The sequence below is a fragment of the Gouania willdenowi genome, chromosome 1 (assembly GCF_900634775.1).
Source record: "Gouania willdenowi chromosome 1, fGouWil2.1, whole genome shotgun sequence".
Taxonomy (NCBI): domain Eukaryota; kingdom Metazoa; phylum Chordata; class Actinopteri; order Blenniiformes; family Gobiesocidae; genus Gouania; species Gouania willdenowi.
In genome coordinates, this window is record NC_041044.1 from 15,619,640 (window position 1) to 15,638,714 (window position 19,075).

At 39.2% G+C, this 19,075-nt stretch overlaps 1 protein-coding gene across 1 annotated transcript in view; it reads right to left on the reverse strand.

The window, feature by feature from the left end:
• Window positions 1-1,100: 1,100 nt before the first annotated feature.
• The window catches only part of ern2 (endoplasmic reticulum to nucleus signaling 2), a 36,775-nt gene continuing 18,800 nt past the window's right edge, over window positions 1,101-19,075 (reverse strand). The window contains exons 12-24 of the mRNA XM_028458985.1: window positions 14,390-14,541; window positions 14,126-14,302; window positions 9,881-10,040; window positions 9,695-9,799; window positions 9,501-9,591; window positions 6,738-6,927; window positions 6,562-6,658; window positions 6,250-6,449; window positions 5,348-5,495; window positions 4,347-4,474; window positions 4,055-4,178; window positions 2,670-2,737; window positions 1,101-2,592 (exon numbers count right to left, since the gene is read on the reverse strand). Of these exons, the coding sequence (XP_028314786.1) occupies window positions 2,410-2,592; window positions 2,670-2,737; window positions 4,055-4,178; window positions 4,347-4,474; window positions 5,348-5,495; window positions 6,250-6,449; window positions 6,562-6,658; window positions 6,738-6,927; window positions 9,501-9,591; window positions 9,695-9,799; window positions 9,881-10,040; window positions 14,126-14,302; window positions 14,390-14,541 (1,823 nt within the window). The 3' untranslated portion in view covers window positions 1,101-2,409. The remainder of the gene's footprint in view (window positions 2,593-2,669; window positions 2,738-4,054; window positions 4,179-4,346; window positions 4,475-5,347; window positions 5,496-6,249; window positions 6,450-6,561; window positions 6,659-6,737; window positions 6,928-9,500; window positions 9,592-9,694; window positions 9,800-9,880; window positions 10,041-14,125; window positions 14,303-14,389; window positions 14,542-19,075) is intronic.

Consider the following 19,075-nt stretch of genomic DNA (forward strand, 5'->3'; position numbering starts at 1 on the left):
GTCTGCACTGTATTTGCGTCAAATATCTGTTTGGACCAGCAGAGGGCGCTGGTAACACAGTGGTCGGTTGGGATGCAGCTAAGTGCAGTGAAGAAGAGATGCTATGCTAGCAGACAGAGCTAATAGAATAACGTGACTTTTACAGATATTCACGTAATATTACAGATATTCTTTTGGTGCTAAAGGGGTAATGAATCATTTATGAATATGCTTAAGAGTAGAAGGCGGCCAGAAAGAAAGTATTAGCAGATTTCGCTCGCCACAATGACTTCTGGATGGCGCCCTCTGCTGGTTAAAAAAAAGTACTGCGATTTAATTTTCACAGCATCGATGTGAACCTTGATACCTATGAATCGATTTTTAACTGCCTTACGATTAATCGTTACATCCCATAATTTTCGTACATATATATAAAATACAATTCTGAGAGCCCTCCCCCTGCCTTGTGCCCTGGGTACTCAGTACAGTAAAGTTCAATTACAATTACTCACAATTACTGAGCCTGAAATAAATAACCTAGTAAAAGGTAACCTTCTCAACCTTGCGTTAGCATCTCTTATGATAACAGGTCCTAAATCAGCTGTAAAATACACTAAAAAAATAAATCTATCTCATTTATTTCCAATGTATTGGTTACCTTGTTAGGCTTCCTAATCAATGAACATATAGGTTTGAACTATGCCATAATTGTAATTCATCATCAATTAGGTGATTGCAATTATAATTGACTCCAACCCTGGTGGTTGTGTTGGGATTGTGCATCAGAATTAATCACTTGTCTCAGTTTGTGTGGGACTCCCCAAAGTCAGCCATAACTTGTTTTTGTTTTTTTTTTTGTGTGAACATTTGGGTGCTTTTACAATCATTTAATCAAAAGTAATGAGGGGCAGAACTTCTGTGCAGGAACTAATTATTTTAGGAACAGGTAATGGGGGTGGTGTGTTCCCCCGTCTCTTAGAAGTCATCTGGAGAGATAAGCACACGTCCTGACTCCTCTGTCTCACCTGCATTATACATCATGCATTATTATTTGTGCTTGTGGTCCTTCATCCTTGGGACCTGTAACATACATTTGCATTGAAAAACAGAACCCAAGACCATTTTCATTTCAGTCTTTGGCAAAACTAAAGCATCACTTTATTTAACAAGTCCAAGAAAAGTACAAAAGTCTTATTTATTCACCTCTCTGATGAAGAAATACATGTTTAACAGTTTAGTTACAGGATCTCACATGTGTGACCTTTGAGTATTAACTATGAATCCATCAGTGGTTTAACTTATTAGCTTAAAGAACAAACTCATGTTTTAACGATCTCCAAAGCAATGCCTTATGGTTCAGCACACATACTCACACTTAACTCTTCAGATAAATATGTGGATGCAAACAACACAAAGAATAAAGCAGCAGGTTCTTTGTGTGTAAAAATGTCTGTGTTAACCCTTCACCTTCCTGTTGCAGTAGTGTGTGTGTGTGTGTTTGTCCTCCTACTGCTGCTACATTCAGTCTGGTTCATAAATATTTGGACAGTGACACAAAATATTAGCAATTTTTGGCGTCTTACTTCAACGTTTTCCAGCACTCTTCTTTTCATGTAACATATGCCGTCATTCACGTTTTCACCTTCAAAGAAAACACATTTATTAAAAGTGGACATTTTTAAAATCAGCATTGACCAGATTAAACAACTTGTCTGAATACAGCCAAGGCTGAATTTCACTTGCTGAAGACAAAACCAAAGTGTTCAAAGACTTAAAGCCTCAATGACTGCAAAGAATTTGTAACCAAATATTAAAAAGATAAAATATCACATCAAGTGTAAAATATACTGACCCCGTTTCAATGCAATTACTTAAATTAATGTTAAAATATTAACTTTGTTTGAATTTTTGCTGAACTCAAAACGTCTGCCTGTAACACTTAAATGTATGTTTTAAATGATTAATGTATTGTCCAAAACAAGTCTCTATCAAAAATGAGACCTAGTTTTCATAAGCTATATTTATATAGCTGTATAAATAAAAATTAACTAATTATCCCTTAAAATGTGTAAGGGTTTTATTTGTGGAGTGTAGGTCTGAAGCTGGATAAACCTTTCTGAACAATGGAATTGGCACTAAAACAAAACACGTGAATTGCAATAGCAGCACGAGTGGAGTTTTCTTTTACCAGTGCAACATGCTCTCATCACACTAGCTTTAACTAGCATGATTTTTCTTTTGACATTAGTAATATGAATTTAAGTTTTCTGCAGTCACTTAAAGTTAAATTATTTTAAATTCTTTTAGAAAACACCACAACGTCTTTATAAAAATCTTCTCCCAGCCCAACTTCCTTCAGAACTCCATTGTGGGCTTTATGAAAGCAATAACGGGAACCTGTGAGGGATTGAGGAGTGCAGTCAGTGGAAGCTACTTGACATCACTGGGGAGATAGTAAGTGTGGAACAGTCTCTCGTGAGCGCAGATAAGCATTGCAGCATGTGTGTGCATCAGCAAGCGGGGAAATCGTGAGGTGAAGTAGCCGACGAAGCCTTCGGGCAGCTCGCCCAGCGTCTCCTGCACCTCCGGTGGCAGCTCGTGGTAGTGATGCTTCTGTAATTGTCAGGAAATGAGAACGAAGGGTAAGAGAAACAGGCAGGACTGACAGGATTGTTCACATGCAGACAAACCTTATTCCTCAGGGCTCTGAGCAGGTCCCGAACTGAATTTCCTTTATATGTCCGGAACCGCCTCAAGTCTGGGATGTAGAGATAAGTAGTTAGAAAACACTGACCACTAGGGGGAGCATTGCATCACCCAGTGGTCAAAAGTTTTTCCACATGCATTTCAAAAGATACAATTCTTAATATAATGTATATAATATATCATAAAAGTACCATAAAACACTGTAAGTAACTGTACAAAATATATATATGAATTCATTTGTTGTTCTTTTTTGACACTCGAGTCATGTAACTTGGTTCTTCTTCTTTTGCGCAATTCTTCGTCACAATGTGTGTTACGCATGTGTTACGTGCAGCGCACACCGCCTTAAAAAAAAAAAAAACACCTTTATTGTTGTCACATATGTAGAAGTACATACATGAAATTCTTTCTCTGCATTTAACCCATCCCTGAGGAGCAGTGGTGTAGCGCCTGAGGAGCAGTTAGGGTTAAGGGACTTGCTCAACATCCCAGAGTGATGGCCCAGCTGAGATTTGAACCAGTGACCCTCCGATTACAAGATAGCAGGCCCCTCCCATCTTCTGACAGCCACTCAACTGCGCTCCACTCTGCTGCCAGCGGTGAGCCTCGTCTGCTTGAAGGCTGATAGCTGCATGGAAAGCCGCGTTTCTGCCGGTTGGAAGCTACCGTATCCTTCTGAACACAAGGTTATGTTTTGGGTTTAGACCTGGTGTTTTCATGTTTTCTTTGGGTGGGCTTAGACGGGGTTAGTTTTTGTTTCTTAGTTAGGTGTGGCTCTGGATCAGGTGTAACCTGTACAGGGTTAACCCAGAACTGCACCTTTTAGTTCTGTTTGGCTGACTCGTCAGGTCCAACTTTCAGTTCTTACTTTGTAAAGTATTATCTTCCCTTTTGTTTTCTAATGAGTTTTGGGGCATGGGATTTTGGGGTTTAACGGTTGCTTCTTTTTCCCCAGGAAACAGTGTACAAACGTCAACTATGCTGGCAATTCAAAATAAAACTTCTAAAATGTTTATCCTGGTTTCCTGTGTCCTGTGTTTTTTTTTTTTACAGAACTCTTACTGTGTTTTAGACCACATGATGGGATTCATTGGATTTTTTAATGTCTTGTAAATGATTATGATTCAGTAAGATCTGACATCACTTTAAAGGTGAGCAGTGCTAGCTTGTTTATGTCGCCATTTTTTTCCCAAGTTTGACAAACGAATTGACTGTTTGCTGTGATGGTTGTGTCTTATGGTTAAAAACTGAAGATTCTAAGCTTTCAAACAGTATACGATACTTCTGATATGCTGCTGTATTTGAGAAGCATTTAATCCCTTCAGAGCGTGAATGAGTAAGAACATGCATTTTGATCCATAGTCTGCACCTGCTTGCAGCGGAGAAGAGATATGCATCCTCCAGTTGGTTCGGACCACTGTTCTCCCTGCAGTCTCCAGTCGGACCACGATGGGACCGTCCAGCGGCTCCTTCTCAATGCGATCACTCACATCCTTTGTGTGCACACAAGACAGACAGAGGGTTCAAACCCACAGCTCAAGGATATGACACTTTGCCCCCACACACACACACACCCACACCCACACACAGACACACACACAGACACAGACACAGACACAGACACACACACAGACACAGACACACACACACACGAGACGCACCTGGAAAAAAAGCAGCTGCTTATCAGGCTTCCAGAAAAAGGGATGTTTCAGCACGCTGGCAGTGGACGGCCGTGCCTCAGCCTCTGAGCTGATCATCAGCTCAATCAGATCCAGAGCTATGACGTCATCTGTTAAAACACAGACACGAAGACAAAGTGTCAGGAAGGCATTAAAGAACGTCCACCAACCACTGGGACCAGGGTTGGTGTCAATTACATTTTTTAATTTGTAATAAATCTTCAATCATCCATGTTCAATTAGCATTACATTAACTGGCATTTTTCAAAATTACAATTAAAACTACAATTACTATATTCCCCTTAACAGTGAATTACAGTTACGTTCTCAATTACTAAAGTTTGAATTACAATTAATCACAATTACTGAGCCTTTAATAAATAAAGTTTACCTTCCTCTTGTGTTAGCTTCTCTTATGATAAAGGGTCAGTTTAGACCTATGTCTTAAATCAGCTGTAAAATACACACAAAAAATTATTTATCATATCTTTTGTGTTTCCATCTCTTGGTTACCTTGTTAGGCTTCCTAATCAATGAAAATATTGGTATTAATATTTCTGGTGTGGGCGTCTGAGTGAACCTATTTTCTGTCACTTATACCCCTCAATTTCAAATTATATCTAAATGGTAAAATGATACTTAAGAGAATTGACAGGCAAACCTGATATGAAACATATTTTAATAATTATTAACTACGTATGTGTAAGCCATAGAACTGTAACATTGTTTCACAGGTTTGCGTTTAATTCAATTGTAAATGACAGTTTTTGTAGAATTTCCATACCAATTACTATTGCAAAGTAAATTATCTGAACTCAATTACAAATCAATTATGACTACAACAGCAACATATTTATTCAATTACAATTACAATTATAATTACATCATAATTGTAAAAAAAAAAAAACATTTCAAACTATGCAATTACAATTATAATTGACCCCAACCCTGACTGGAACTCAGTCAAAAATTAAATCGCTCACCGTGCATGTCATCCATGAAGTGGGAGAGAGAATATTCTCCAGACAGGATGTTGACTTGTCGTCTTAGAGAGTCACCAAACGGATGCTGTCCCCTGCTGACCACGTAATAAAACACACAGCCTGCAGAGAAGACGTCCACAGCCGCGGTCTGGAAAGAAGAAGTGAATAAAACATCAACACACTACAAGATTTCACCTAATCTAGGCTTTTTTATTATTATTCAGGATTACTTTATATACCATCCAATACACAGTACACTACAGGCCACATTATCCCTGGAGTTCATCAAGTGAAAGGAGAAGATATTTACAAAATGAAAGTGATAACCTACAGAGTGTTGGATATCTGCTGGGATATACAAACAGTTTTACAAACAGAAAAACTACAAGCAATCCCAGCAAAAAGCTTATATTAGACCAGAGATGGGCAACTTTTATCACAGCGGCAACCACAGAAATAAAAAGTCACGTACATAACTACAGTTCTATGAATTCATATCAACATTTAAAATAACGACCGATCTAAATAAAGTACATTATTTTGGGTACTCGTCTAATTTGTCATGTTTGGTTATAATTTAATCACATTTTATCTGGTAAAAATCACAAATCATGTTTTCCATGAAATATTTCTACTTTCATTGTTGGTAGAAACTAATATAAGAATACTGAATTGTAACCTGAACAATAACATCATTTTTCCAGATTTATTATGTGTATTCTAATATATTGGGTTTTTATTTTGTGCAGGGTTTTTTATTTTTGAAATCATGTTTTTTTTGTTTTATTATTATTTTTTCTTTAAAAGATTTGAATTTGTGTTTGTATCTAAAGAAACAAAATTAAGTGCATTTGGAAATGTTGCTGATTACCTGGCAGGTTTGAGCTGTACCTACAGCTTACCGGTTTATTTCCTGGTGTATCTCGCAGCACTTCTGGAGCGATCCAACCTTCAGTCCCTGGTATGCCCGACCGCAGAGAGAAGCTACATCGACCGTCCTGGATCTTTTTGCACAGTCCAAAGTCTGAGATGAGAGCTCGAAACTGGCCCAGTGCACTAGGACCAGAGAGGAGGATGTTTCTGGGCTTCAGGTCTCGATGGACTGGGGGAAAAAATATGGAAAAAAACTCAAAAATAAAATGAAACAAAAAATAAATTGAAAAAGATATGATTATTTGATGTGATAAATCTCTAGTAGAGTGTGTATCTCAAACCTATATTGAGCGAGTGCAGGTGTGAAAGGCCACATATGGTCTGCTCCAGCAGAGTTTTTGGATTCAGCTTAGGGAAGCCAGAGGGATTCTCCACATACTGCACACAAATTAATGAAAAACATCAATAACAGGAAGTCAAAGACCTTAGAGTCATTTTACTCCACAGGTGGAAGGACCTGCTGCAGGGTGGCAGTGCATAACTCGATGGCGATGTAGGTGAAGAGGCGGTCTCTCTCTGTGCAGAAGTAGCGGATGACATTGGGGTGAGCATCGGACTCTCGGAGAAGCTGTACTTCTCGCTCTGCTACTTCAAAACACTCAGGCAGGATTCGCTTCACGGCGACTTGGCGTCCGTCAAACTTTCCTCTGAAATCCCAAAAGAACAAAATCCGAAACAACAATATTTAGCCCTCCCATTATCCTTAGGGTCAATTTGACCCCATTTTATGTTTATCATTCAAAAAATAATATTGGCCTTTACTTTATTTGCTTCACATTTCATGACTTTTCCTAATGTAATGGGTACAATTGATTAAAGAGTAACTAAACCCCAAAACCTTTTTTCTGCTGAATACAAATGTATTTGGGTATGAAGTAGTGTTGTTGATTGATCCTGGTCCAATTCTCAACATTTTAGTCAAAGTATTTCAATTTGGCATAGTTCATTGTAAAATGTCAGCGTGACTGCCCTCTATGGGTTGAGAACAGGATCATGTGACATTTTGGGACCATCTTGCAATCTGTGGTGAATAGGTAGAATCTATAGTATAGACTGGGCATGTCTTAACTGCTCCAGGAGCCCTCCTAGTAGCAGGTCAGGAGAAAGCAGGGGTTTAGTTACACTTTAAGCACAAAACTATCAAGATTGTTTTGTTTTTTTCGTGCTGAACACATTGCACGCATCAGTGTTCATCTCAAATAAGTAAATACATGTTTATGAGAAGGGGGGGGTGAAGTTTGGCTTGATCGTGGCGCTAGAGAACAGGTCAAGGTTTTATTATCAAGGGGTTATTTATGTATTTAACAAATAAACAAAGTGCCTGACACAAAAACTTGGTCAACAAGTTCCTGGAAATCATTTTCTGGAGGCAAATATTCCTGGAGTCAGATTGACCCCAAGAGTAAAATGTGTTAGTAATATTTGAGCATAATAATTACTATTAATAATTGTTGTGTTGTAAGCACAGATTGATAAAGACTGACTGTATATTCTAAGTCTCTCTATTGAGTGTTTAAAGAAAGCCCAGACTGGTCAGGCTGTACTGTAATTAAATATGTCTCAGACTGCACAAAATCAAAAAAAACATCATGAATACTGGACTGAATTATTACAGCCCAGGCTTCCTTCTTTGTCTTCAGACAGCAGCTGTTTTAACACCATAGTTAAGCACACTACAACCCAATTAGCTGCTGTAGCTCAGACATGTTTGAACGAAGGGAAGCTTTTCTCCGTTTACTCTTCCCTCTTTGCTTAAGGAGATAGTGTTTTTAGTTTGATTGTCTCTGGTCCAGCATGTTTGCTTCCAGCCCACCAAAAACCATTCAATAACCAACTGTTGGTGTTGCAGCTGTGGGAGCGGCTGTGCACATAGGTGATTAATGTCACTGAGCGCAGAATAATGAAAATGCACTTTCATTATTCTAGGGGACAATCAACAGAAATATTTCAGAGTGAAATGATGGAGGGCGTCCACGTGTTCGAACAACCTGCTCCTTATTCCCTGGAATTGAAGCTGGAGAACCCTGAGTTACCATGGAGCAGAACATTCTGTGGCGAAGGTCTGAATGGAGCCAGACTGCAATGGAAAAATTTAAAATCTTGCCAAGAATAATTGTCTTATTTTTAGTCAAATTCAATCTTTTCACTTCATTTAAGACTAAATAACTTAGAGTAAAAGTAAAATTACAGTAGGATGTACAGACTTGTTTCAAGACAGTGCATCTTGCATAATTTAAGTGAGAAAATCTTGGAATCAACTTGTTTTATGAAATATTTCAGATGAAACAAGCTTTTTTGATACGTCACGTTTTTATGCTATATTATATGATGCTGCATTCAGACAAACTGAACACCGTCGTACACTTCATATAAAGCTTAATAGTAGTACTAGTGACACTTTTTGCTAGTAAAGTGTACTCATGTACTAGTAAACCAAATCTGAGCACTAGCAGAGCTTAACTATGGTACATTTTAACATCAGACTTATCTATAGCTGTGTTTCCATTACCCTTGGAAGTGCGCAAAATCTAAATTGCGCATTAAAAACTGGTAATGAATATTTCTAAGAAACATATCTCTAAAAAGTTTTTTAAGCTTTTATGAGGAGGTTTGTCAGACATTTCGATATTGAAATGTGTCACAAAAGCGCTATGGTAAAACCTTTCCCACAATTACACGTCACAGAACGTGACGTACTTGGTCACAAGGCCACTTCTCTCTGACAAAACATGGAGCATTACGTGTGTACAGAAGAGGAGACCGAGACATTTCTTAACATTATATCTAAAAATGATTACTGTCACATTAGAGAACAGCAACAAAAGGATGCGGAGTGATATAAGGAGGTTTTGAGCAACCATCTTCCTGCAGCGAAGTCTCGCGAGATGTGTTGCGGGGCTGCTTCAATGGAAACACGTTCAAAGTGCAACTATACTTTGTTTAACTTTAGAAATATTGCTTTTGCGAAAAACCGTAATGAAAACAGTTCATGAGATTGACACAAGTGCAGTCATTTATTGATGGAGTTTCGTTTTTAATGCTATAGTTTTTGTAAATAAATAATTGGGGTGGACCTCAAGGTTTTCACTATGCTGCGGATTATGCACATTCAGAAAAAAGTGACAACAACATTTAGATGAATGCGTAAATGAGTTCAAATCCCTTGCTTAGGTAGTAGATATTCGGGGAATGTTGTAGCAGTGAGACGTTCACACGTTACCTGAACACAAAGGTTCCTGCTGTGCCGTGTCCGAGAACCTCAGAGGAGTTAAAGGAAATCTTACCAACCTGCAGCTCCTCGCTGCCTCCTTCTGAGAGGTGAAAGAAACAGACAGCAATTATCATCATCCCAGTATGAAATGGAGAGTCTGTCATACAAAGTGTGATACTAGAGGTTACTAGAGGGCTTCTAACCTCCTGCAGGATTGAGGCCAGTTGTGTCATTTTTATCAAAGTCTGAGGCAGCACTGCTGTGACTGGGCGGAGCAGAGGAAGTATCAGCAGGTACACACGGGGAGTCTGATTGTAGACAAAGAAGAAAAGGCTAGGTCTAAATTTGACTGAAGCAGGAAAAAAACAAAGCGTGTGTGGGAAAGTTACCGTTGGGGACATTTGTGTCGGTGGAAAGGGTCGCATTGGAAGAAGCTGCAGTCAGAGAGTTAGTCTGCAGGTTATTCTGAATATTTGTCTGCATGCGCTGAAGACGAGACTCAAAAACCTCCTCCAACTGCCTCTGAGTCCTCTGACTGTGGACGGCACGCTGCAGGGACACACAGGGAGGGGAGGGGCATGTTGCAGTGAAAACAGAAAGGTGAGCTCAAATATTAAGACGATCACAGAGGACAAATATTTTAGGAGATACAGTGGGTACGGAAAGTATTCTACTTACGACCATGTGAGATTTCAGTTTTTCTTTTTTAATACATTTGGAAACATTTCTGGTTTTTTTCTGTCAAAATGGGGTGCTGAGTGTACATTAATGAGAAATAAAATGAACTTTTTTGATTTTAGCAAATGGCTGCAAAGAAACAAAGAGTGAAAGATTTTATAGGGGTCTGAATACTTTCAGACCCCTATAAATGTTCAGTTTAATCACGCAGTGATTAAACTGAACATTTTTAGAGTGGCCTTTTATTGTGGTCAGCCTAAGACACACCTGTGCAATAATCATGCTGTCTAATCAGCATTTTGATATGTCACACCTGTGAGGTGGGATGGATTCTCTCTGCAAAGGAATAGTGCTCACTAACAGATTTGTGAACAATATTTGTGAGAAATAGGTCTTTTGTGTTTATAGAAAATGTTTTAGATCTTTGAGTTCAGCTCATGAAAATTGGGAGCAAAAACAAAAGTGTTGCATTTATATTTTTGTTCATTGTAAATAACATGAGGCCAAGGGGCCAGGGCTCACTTCTATTTACTCATCTACTAGATCTGTTGGAACAACTGATTTAGTCATCTATCAAGCTCTTTCCACAATCTGTGAAATATTTTTAAATCAATGAAAACTCCCTCACCACTCATATGTATCTACTAATTTCATTCTTAATCTTATTAATATATTAAAGGGACAGTCTACAATCCTGTTCAGAAACACATTTGTTATATCGGGTGTAATGGTCCTTCCTTCCTGAGGGTAGTCAATACATTATGTAATCAGAAAAAGGAACAAAAATAATCAGACCGATGTAGCAGCTGCAATTCTGTCGAAAATAGTCAATCCAAGAGGAACAAAACAATCAGATGTCTTCATTTCTCATCTTGCTCATGCACTCTTCTGTCCCTCCCTTCTCCCCTTACTGAAACGGCTGAGTCGGCTTTTCTCTGCCTTGTCAGATATGCGTGGAAGTTTGTGGGGGCGTGGCTTTGGACAGAGTAGGGGGTGGAGCTTAGAGGAGGTGCTGCTTTCAATGCTTGCTAGCTCTTTAACATTAGAAACGAGACCTTTACCTTTATTCTCCCTTCAGTTGGGTCAAACTCTCCCAATACAATACAGATAGAGTTATATAATTACCCAGAGCAAGTGTGTGTGTGTGTGTGTGTGTGTGTGTGTGTGTGTGTGTGTGTGTGTGTGTGTGTGTGTGTGTGTGTGTGTGTGTGTGTGTGTGTGTGTGTGTGTGTGTGTGTGTGTAAATGTGTAAAACCCTGGAGCTCACAAACCTTTGTTTGTGCTGTGTAATGCGTTCAAATATGGTACATTTGTCCTGTGCAGGTTGTGTTTTTTCTGCTGCATTATCAATGCGGATGTGGAATGGCAGACATGCAAGTGTTAGTTTCTGTCCCAATAGATCTGACAGTCCGAACATAAACACTCCATATTTCTTTATCTTTGTGTAAACTGACAAAAGTTGAACTACCTTTGTAAAACAGTAATATGCAGTACATCTATGAAACAGGCTTTGAGATTAGCCAATGCTTGTGTGTATTTGTCTTCAGGTTCCGTCTCATTAAATTTCCTTCGAGTTCAGGCCATTTGGTCATGTTTTCTTGAAATGCTTTGCCATTTTAGCATTTTGTTAAGTTATGTCATGTAATGTTTATTTCAGACATCAACAATTTTAATTATAAAAGGAAAAAAAAAAAATTTACAAAAAAATTAAACAATTACTGTTTTTTAAGATGGTGTGGTTTGGCCAAAAATTGAGAAAAAGCACCAAGGTCGGCCCACTAAATTCAAAATTGCAGACTTCCTGTTGGATTTAAGTTATAGGTCCAAATTACATTTTTGCTCGTCACGATCCAATGCATATACCTACAGAATGCCATCAAGCTAGTTCTAACAAGTGGAAAGTTATAAACTCTAGGTGGCGCTAACGAGTCCCACAATTCGCATAAAAAAAAAACTACACGTTACATTTTGCACCAAACAATACCCTACTGTTAAATTTAATGAAATTGTACCCCCGGGAGGGCTTAAAAAATCCACGTAAAAGTGGCGGTAAAATAATAAGAATAAGAATCCCTGCAGAAACAATGCGGCCATCGCACTGGACCCTAAAAACATTCTTCTGTCTGTAACTGTGCCTGAAAAGGAGCAGGATGAAGGTTACACTTATTTGAACCCTCAAGACTCAAGTCCTATGAATCTTGAGGGTTGTAATGAAATGTCTGGGTGGAAAAATGTTGATGGTCCACATCTACCGTAATTTCTGAGCTATAAAGCGCACTGTTTTATTGGCCGCATTACAATAATTTAGCATTTTTTTAAGAAAAATCCACACAAATGCTGCAGCATAACATACGCCGCACCCTATTGGCTGATGAGGGTGCCCGTCAGACAACTCGGCCAATCAAAACGGGCAGGTAGGCGGGCTGCTGTACTCAAGTTAGGTTTCACGGAAGCGTCCGTGTTTCAACTGATAAGCTTTCTTTAATACATGAAGTCTCCTCCTCACTGCCCCACATCTACATATCAGTCCATTCACAGCTTTTTATGGTCACTTTTTACTGGAACCAGACTGATACACCGCTTTGTCCACTCTTCTCACCGTAAACTACCGTGGAGTGATCACAGTGAGTCGGATTCTGAGTCAGAATATGGATGCGATCGCTTCTCAACAAATCCAACGTGGTGCTTTGGCAACTTCATGCTGTTATTCTACTATTACTTGAATTACTATTACTATTAAACTGGCTGACTTTTACTGTAGACGGAGCAGTGATCAGAAAAGCCTGGATACAGCCTGTATCCAGGCTTTTCTGATCTCCGCTCCGTCTGTCTGTCTTCCTTACGGAAGCATCTCTATCAGCCTCAGAGTCCAAAGCACCGATCAATCCTGATCAAACCTAAAGCAGTGATTTAACAACTTTATGCTGTTTATATTTCTATTACAAACTGGCTGACTTTTACTGCATCCACACCGCTGCTGCAGCGGGCTCTCTCTCTCTCTGACAACATTTCGCCGTGTCGTTGCTATGATCAGGCAGTGTGCATCATGACAAAATGAGTGATCAGAATGATTACGTGCAAGCAAAAACGATTTAATGTCAGCAATTTCATTGTTCCTCCTGGTCTAATGTGACGGAGCTCAATTTTGTGGAGGCATGAAGCTTATAAAACCAGGAAAAATCCACAATTCAGCCGCGTCATTGTTTAAGCCGCAGGGTTCAAAGCATGAAAAAAAAAGTAGCGGCTTATAGTCCGGAAATTATGGTATTTAGCACACATATCCCAACCTGCAACATTTTTTACTTCTGTTTTGGTTTTTTCGACTACTAAAACAAACAGACATAATAATAACAGAAATGGTTACCCAGCTTTGGTCAAATTGGACATAAGATATTTTGGATATAAATTGTAAAATGATTTGTTGCTGAATTGTCTGTATCTATTTGTATATTACATGTGTACACACTGGCTCAGGTGGTATAGGGGTGGTCTTCTGATCGAGAGGTTTGGGGTTCAATCCAGGTATATACCTGTCTATGCGTTGAAGTGTCCTTGGGCAAGACACTGAACCCTAAGTTGCTCCCAGCGGTCGACTAGCGCCTTGCATGGCAGCTCTGTCCCATTGGTGTTTGAATCTGAGTGTGAATGGGTGAATGAACTGATATTGTAAAGCGCTTTGAGACTACTTCAGTGTAGGTATAAAGCGTTATATAAGTCAAGTCCTTTTACCATTAAAGTAAATCACTCAAAAATGGAAAAACAAGGGGAAGGGGTATATTGAGAGAAAAGTGTTTTAAGTAAGTCATGTCAGAGACCTCTTATTTTACTGTGGGTTTTTCTTCTAATGACTATTAATGTCTGAAATGCCCTTGAATCTTTCATAAATAAAAATAATAATAACAACATCATATACATCCAAACATTAAAAGAACAGCTGCTTGGCAACACAAACTCACAATGGGGAAGGTCAGAGCGAAGGCGAGCCATCCTCCCAGCAGCAGCGTCACTACAACCAGAGTCAGACGGTCCTGACTCATGTAGACAGGCAGAGTGGCTGGATAAGGAACTCCCTGGTTCAACCGCCTCTCATCCTCCCCTCCTTTGTTGCTATGGCTCACAGAGTTTGTCTGGTGCTGAGGGATGGGAGATTACATCCCAAAATTGTTTTACACATAAAAGACGTATGGACTGCAAACTAACTAATGCAGTTTGAGGCTCACTTTGCGAAGGTGATTGTAGTAGCCTGGAGCGAGTGGGGATGGAGTAGAAGAAGAGGATCGAGGAGGAATGATGGCATCACCGGAGTGCTGTAAGCTAACTGGAAAGTCCCTCAGCATGGTGGTGTGAGCCACTGGAGGAATCTCATGGTGACCTGCAGCATAAAATAACGGTCAACACTGTAAACTCAAGAATGTGTTGGTCATTAATTTAATTTAAATCAGAGCGAGTATGAGATCAATGATATATTTCAGTAAAGCTTTGTACAACAAAGTGATACATTTAGCAACAGTTTAAAACTAAAAAATAAGAGTTTATTCCTTAAAAGGGTTGCAAAAAAGAAAAAGATTTCCAAATAAAATTTCTACAGGAACTTAAGCTCAATAATTTTGGGAATATTAATTTGTTATTGGAATTAACCCAGGGTTTAAAGTTTTCCATCTCTACAATGGATTTCTGTCAATTAATACACTATATATATATATATATATATATATATATATATTTATAATACTTATTGTAAATTATACCTCTTCCCAATGTTATCAGTCATGTAAAGAAGCCTGAGACCTTGCTCAGCCACACAACCATGAATGCGTGCCCGCTCTATGCTTGTGCGTTTCCTCCCCTTCTCCACAACACAATGTGCGCTTCTCAGGTGATGCACAGCTTCGAAGCGCTCAGCTCAGCCACAGATAATTGTTTCGTGCTGCCGCACAGAGAAAAGATCGGGCAAATTATGTCAAATATGCTAAGACAGAGGACTATATAGTGGATGCCTCGCGTATGGAGTTCTTGAAGAGGATAATGGGAAAAAAAAGACTGAGGGTAGAGTGAATGGAGCGGCCGGGAACAAGCTGGTGGACAAGGGGTATGCTATTTAACACTAGACAAAACACGTTTTTCATCAGGCATATAATTAGGCTACTAAAACGTTGAAGGTAATAATTCCCTGATGCGCAGGCCTTGTTCAGGACCAAACCAAACTTATCTCCACATGTCCATATTTGGCAGGTATCAGCGTGACAATTAACAGCCAATTGATGCGCACAAATTAATCTGAGAGGTGGGGTCTGGTGTGGAGTGGGACTAATTTTAATAAACAGTTTATTCAAGCTAACCTAGCATGTCAGCTTGGACTCGCTGTTTTTGAAAAGGGGGCACAAGTGGAAGTGTCGATAACGGAGTAAAAAATAAGTGGAGATGGGCATGGCTTGACAAAGTGGGAGAGGATGGCATTTCGCTGCGGTCATGGTGTGAAGAAATGAAGGTAGCAGGTGCATGTACAGTATGTGCGTAGTTCGCCACCAATCCGCAGCAACACGCAAGGCAGCTGTATGCAAGGCAGCTGTGAGCAAGCTTGTCAATACCTCACGTTTGCCCGGTGCATCAGCGACAACAACGGAGATGAGAACTGCCATGCCTGACTAGGGATGGGAATTGATAAGAATTTAGCGATTCCGATTCCATTATCGATACTACTTATCGATTCGATTCCTTACTTATTCTCTTATCGGTTCTCATGGGATGAGGGAATTAAATAATACAAATGGATTTGTTTGCTTTAATTCTTTATTATATTATCTTCGCCTCTTTAATTTCCTGCAGGAATATCAGCTCTCTTTTAATCCACCAGGTATTGTTTTGACTAGATAATATAAAATGGATGAAATATTATTATTATTACATATGACACATTTTGGCTACAAACATTTGAGAATATTTACAGTCCTCCTTTTGAACTTGAACAACTTCATCCAAAACTAATTCAGACATAAAACAAATAATCATTCTGTAAAAAAAAACATATTAACCAAAAGTACAGCTGCACTTATTGTTATGTATTTAAATGATAAAGCTTTACAGTAGTTTAGCCTCTATTTACATTTCTATAAATGGACCTTCAGAGACGCCGTCCCCGTTGTTACATGTGACATCATCAGCTGTGTGAGGGAACGTGTGAAAGAGCAAACTAAAGACAACAATCAGAACCAGTCCGTCTCCCGTGTCTGATTACTTGTTATGAGGACATAAACTGGCAACGAGGTGTGTGTTCTTGTGGAAGTTTGTTGTTTTCAGAAGAAAAGTCTGTGCAAGAAGCAACTTTTGCGCGAGTGTACAGAACCCGGAAGTGACTAGCGTAGCAACAGAGACGCTACAAACACAGCCCGGAGGACAGCACAGCTGCGGGTGGAGGAGGTGGATTCTCTGCGGTGGACAGCAAACAACTATATGGTGGAAGGAGCTTCACTTGGTGCTAGCATAAACACAATATACAGGACCTGGAGGAGTTTATCGTTACGTATTTGTGTAAAAGGAACCGATAAGCGGAATTGAAATACAAGCAAACAAACAATTCCTAGGAATTACATTACTGGGAACCAGTTCTCAGAAAAAAATGGTTTTCGATTCCCATCCCTATGCCTGACCATGTCTGTGAACTTAAAATTTGTGTCTGGGGCTTCCGTGTCCAAGCCGCTGGTAGATTTAATCAAGTCACGTGCCATGAGCACTCGGGCTGGGTAGGCAGGGCGTTGCAAATCGAGACCACCAATGTCAACACCAATGACACTTCCATATGTTTCTGCTGGCAAATTTTAATTAAATTTTATTTGTATTGTGCAATTTACAACAAAGTCATCTCGATGAGCTTATCAAAATATAAAATTCATAATAAGAAAGAAAAAACACAACAAGATCCATATGAACAAGTATTTAGCCATCTAACAAAATCAAGATCGTAAAACACCATTAAAGAAACATAAACAATTATTTAATATAGCCTCCATACTCTCCCAACAAGATATATCTCATGACATGGCAGCGCATCCGTTGTTTGTGTTGGAAACACAGAAACACGGAGGAAATGACAACTTAGAACAGCCTCAATGAGGCTCATCCACAAAGCCAATTCTACCATTCACTGTGGAAAATACGAACAATGTTCTGACCTTTCCTTTACTGAAGGTCAGGTAGCTCAGGTGTTGGTCTCCCATCTTTTAAAAGCTGTAGTTTTTCCTCAAAAGAAAGTTTCTCTATCGTCTCTAGCGCTGTCATCCTGACTGTAGTGTTATCCCGCCCACTAGCTAGAGAACGTAGCAGCAGTGGCCACGCTGTATGAATTCCCTAATGCACTCTGAAGGTACGTATAGCATTTAGCATAGCACGGTTACGTCTAAAGGCAGCGTAGAGCTGCCTTTTTAAATGGTTTTCATCTTGGGGAACTGACTGTGCATGTGCAAACACATAAAAACATGCTATGGGAACAGAGGCAGCGCAGCCGTGTGCTTCTGGGAGAGGGTGTGGCCTCCTCCTGCCTTACAGCAGAGTGAGACTTGTGCAGCATCTCTCCCGTACCAGGAAATAGCGATTTTTGTCATTTGGGATATGAAAAGCACAAAATGCTGGCACTTTCAAACTTATAGGTACTGTAGGCTATCGGAAATGGAAAAATAAATAATTTATAATTATATTATAATTAAAACAAATAATCAAAATATCAATTCACCCTTGGGTAGGCACTGCCTACCTTGCCAACCCTGACTGCACATCACTGATTTAATCAAATCAGTTGCTGTGGATAAAAGTGCACTTTCAAGGCTGGCGATATCAAATTCACTTGCATCATATTTTTGCACACATGGCACAGCATTTTAAAGAAGAACTCGCTGATCAATTAAAAGGAAAACTATTCTCATTAAATGTTGATGAGTCAACAAATAAAAACATTGACAGAATTATGAATGTACTGGTGAGATATTTTGATGAGGAGCAGGCCATGGTATTGACGCTTCATCTTGCCTCAAGAAAGGCCAATGTAGCAGATGCTTCTACCCTCACAAATATTCTTAATGAAATACTCGACAAATTCTTTCAACTGGGATCAGACTGTATCCATTCTACTAGATAACTGCCACGTTATGGTGTGGAGACAAAAATAAAGGAACAGAACCCATCTCTACTTGACATTAGTGGAAATACAGTTCACAGTTCACATGGTGTTAAATGCAGCCAAGGCTGTATTATCTCCTTTTAAGGATTAAGTGAAGGACTTCAGCAGGAAGGTCTTGAGCGACATTGAAAAGTTCCCAAAGCAGAAAGAACTATTTTCAGCACTTCAGTCCTCACTTTACATGGAACTAAAAGGTCTCCCCATCAACACCAGATTCCTCCAAATGCTGGATGTGTGCAACAGGCTGCAGGAGCTCATTGATCCTCTCATTGTGCACTAATACAGCATCCTGTCTCCAAAGGACAAGAACAAGTACCGCGCAATAAATAATTACAATTTTTTTTGTATCATATCACAATTTGAATGATAAAAAGTGTTCAATATGTTAACTTTGGTGTGAGAATATTTACATGTATTTAGTTATATTACTCTATTCGTCATGATGTATTACAAAGAAAGTCATTCAGTCTGAAAACTAATTTTAACATATATGCTTTTATATTACACAGTGAGTGAAGTGACAAAAAAGCATCACCTTACACCAGAGGAGAATAATATAATAATAATACATTTTATTTAAAAGCGCTTTTCGAGACACTCAAAGACACTTTACAGCAGAGCAGAGAAAGCTAGAATGGGTGTACTGCAACAGGAGATTGCAAGATTGGCTCTCATTGGTGCTATTGCCAACAAAAAATGAATAACAAGCATCTGTGTCCTCTTCTGGGAATATGAG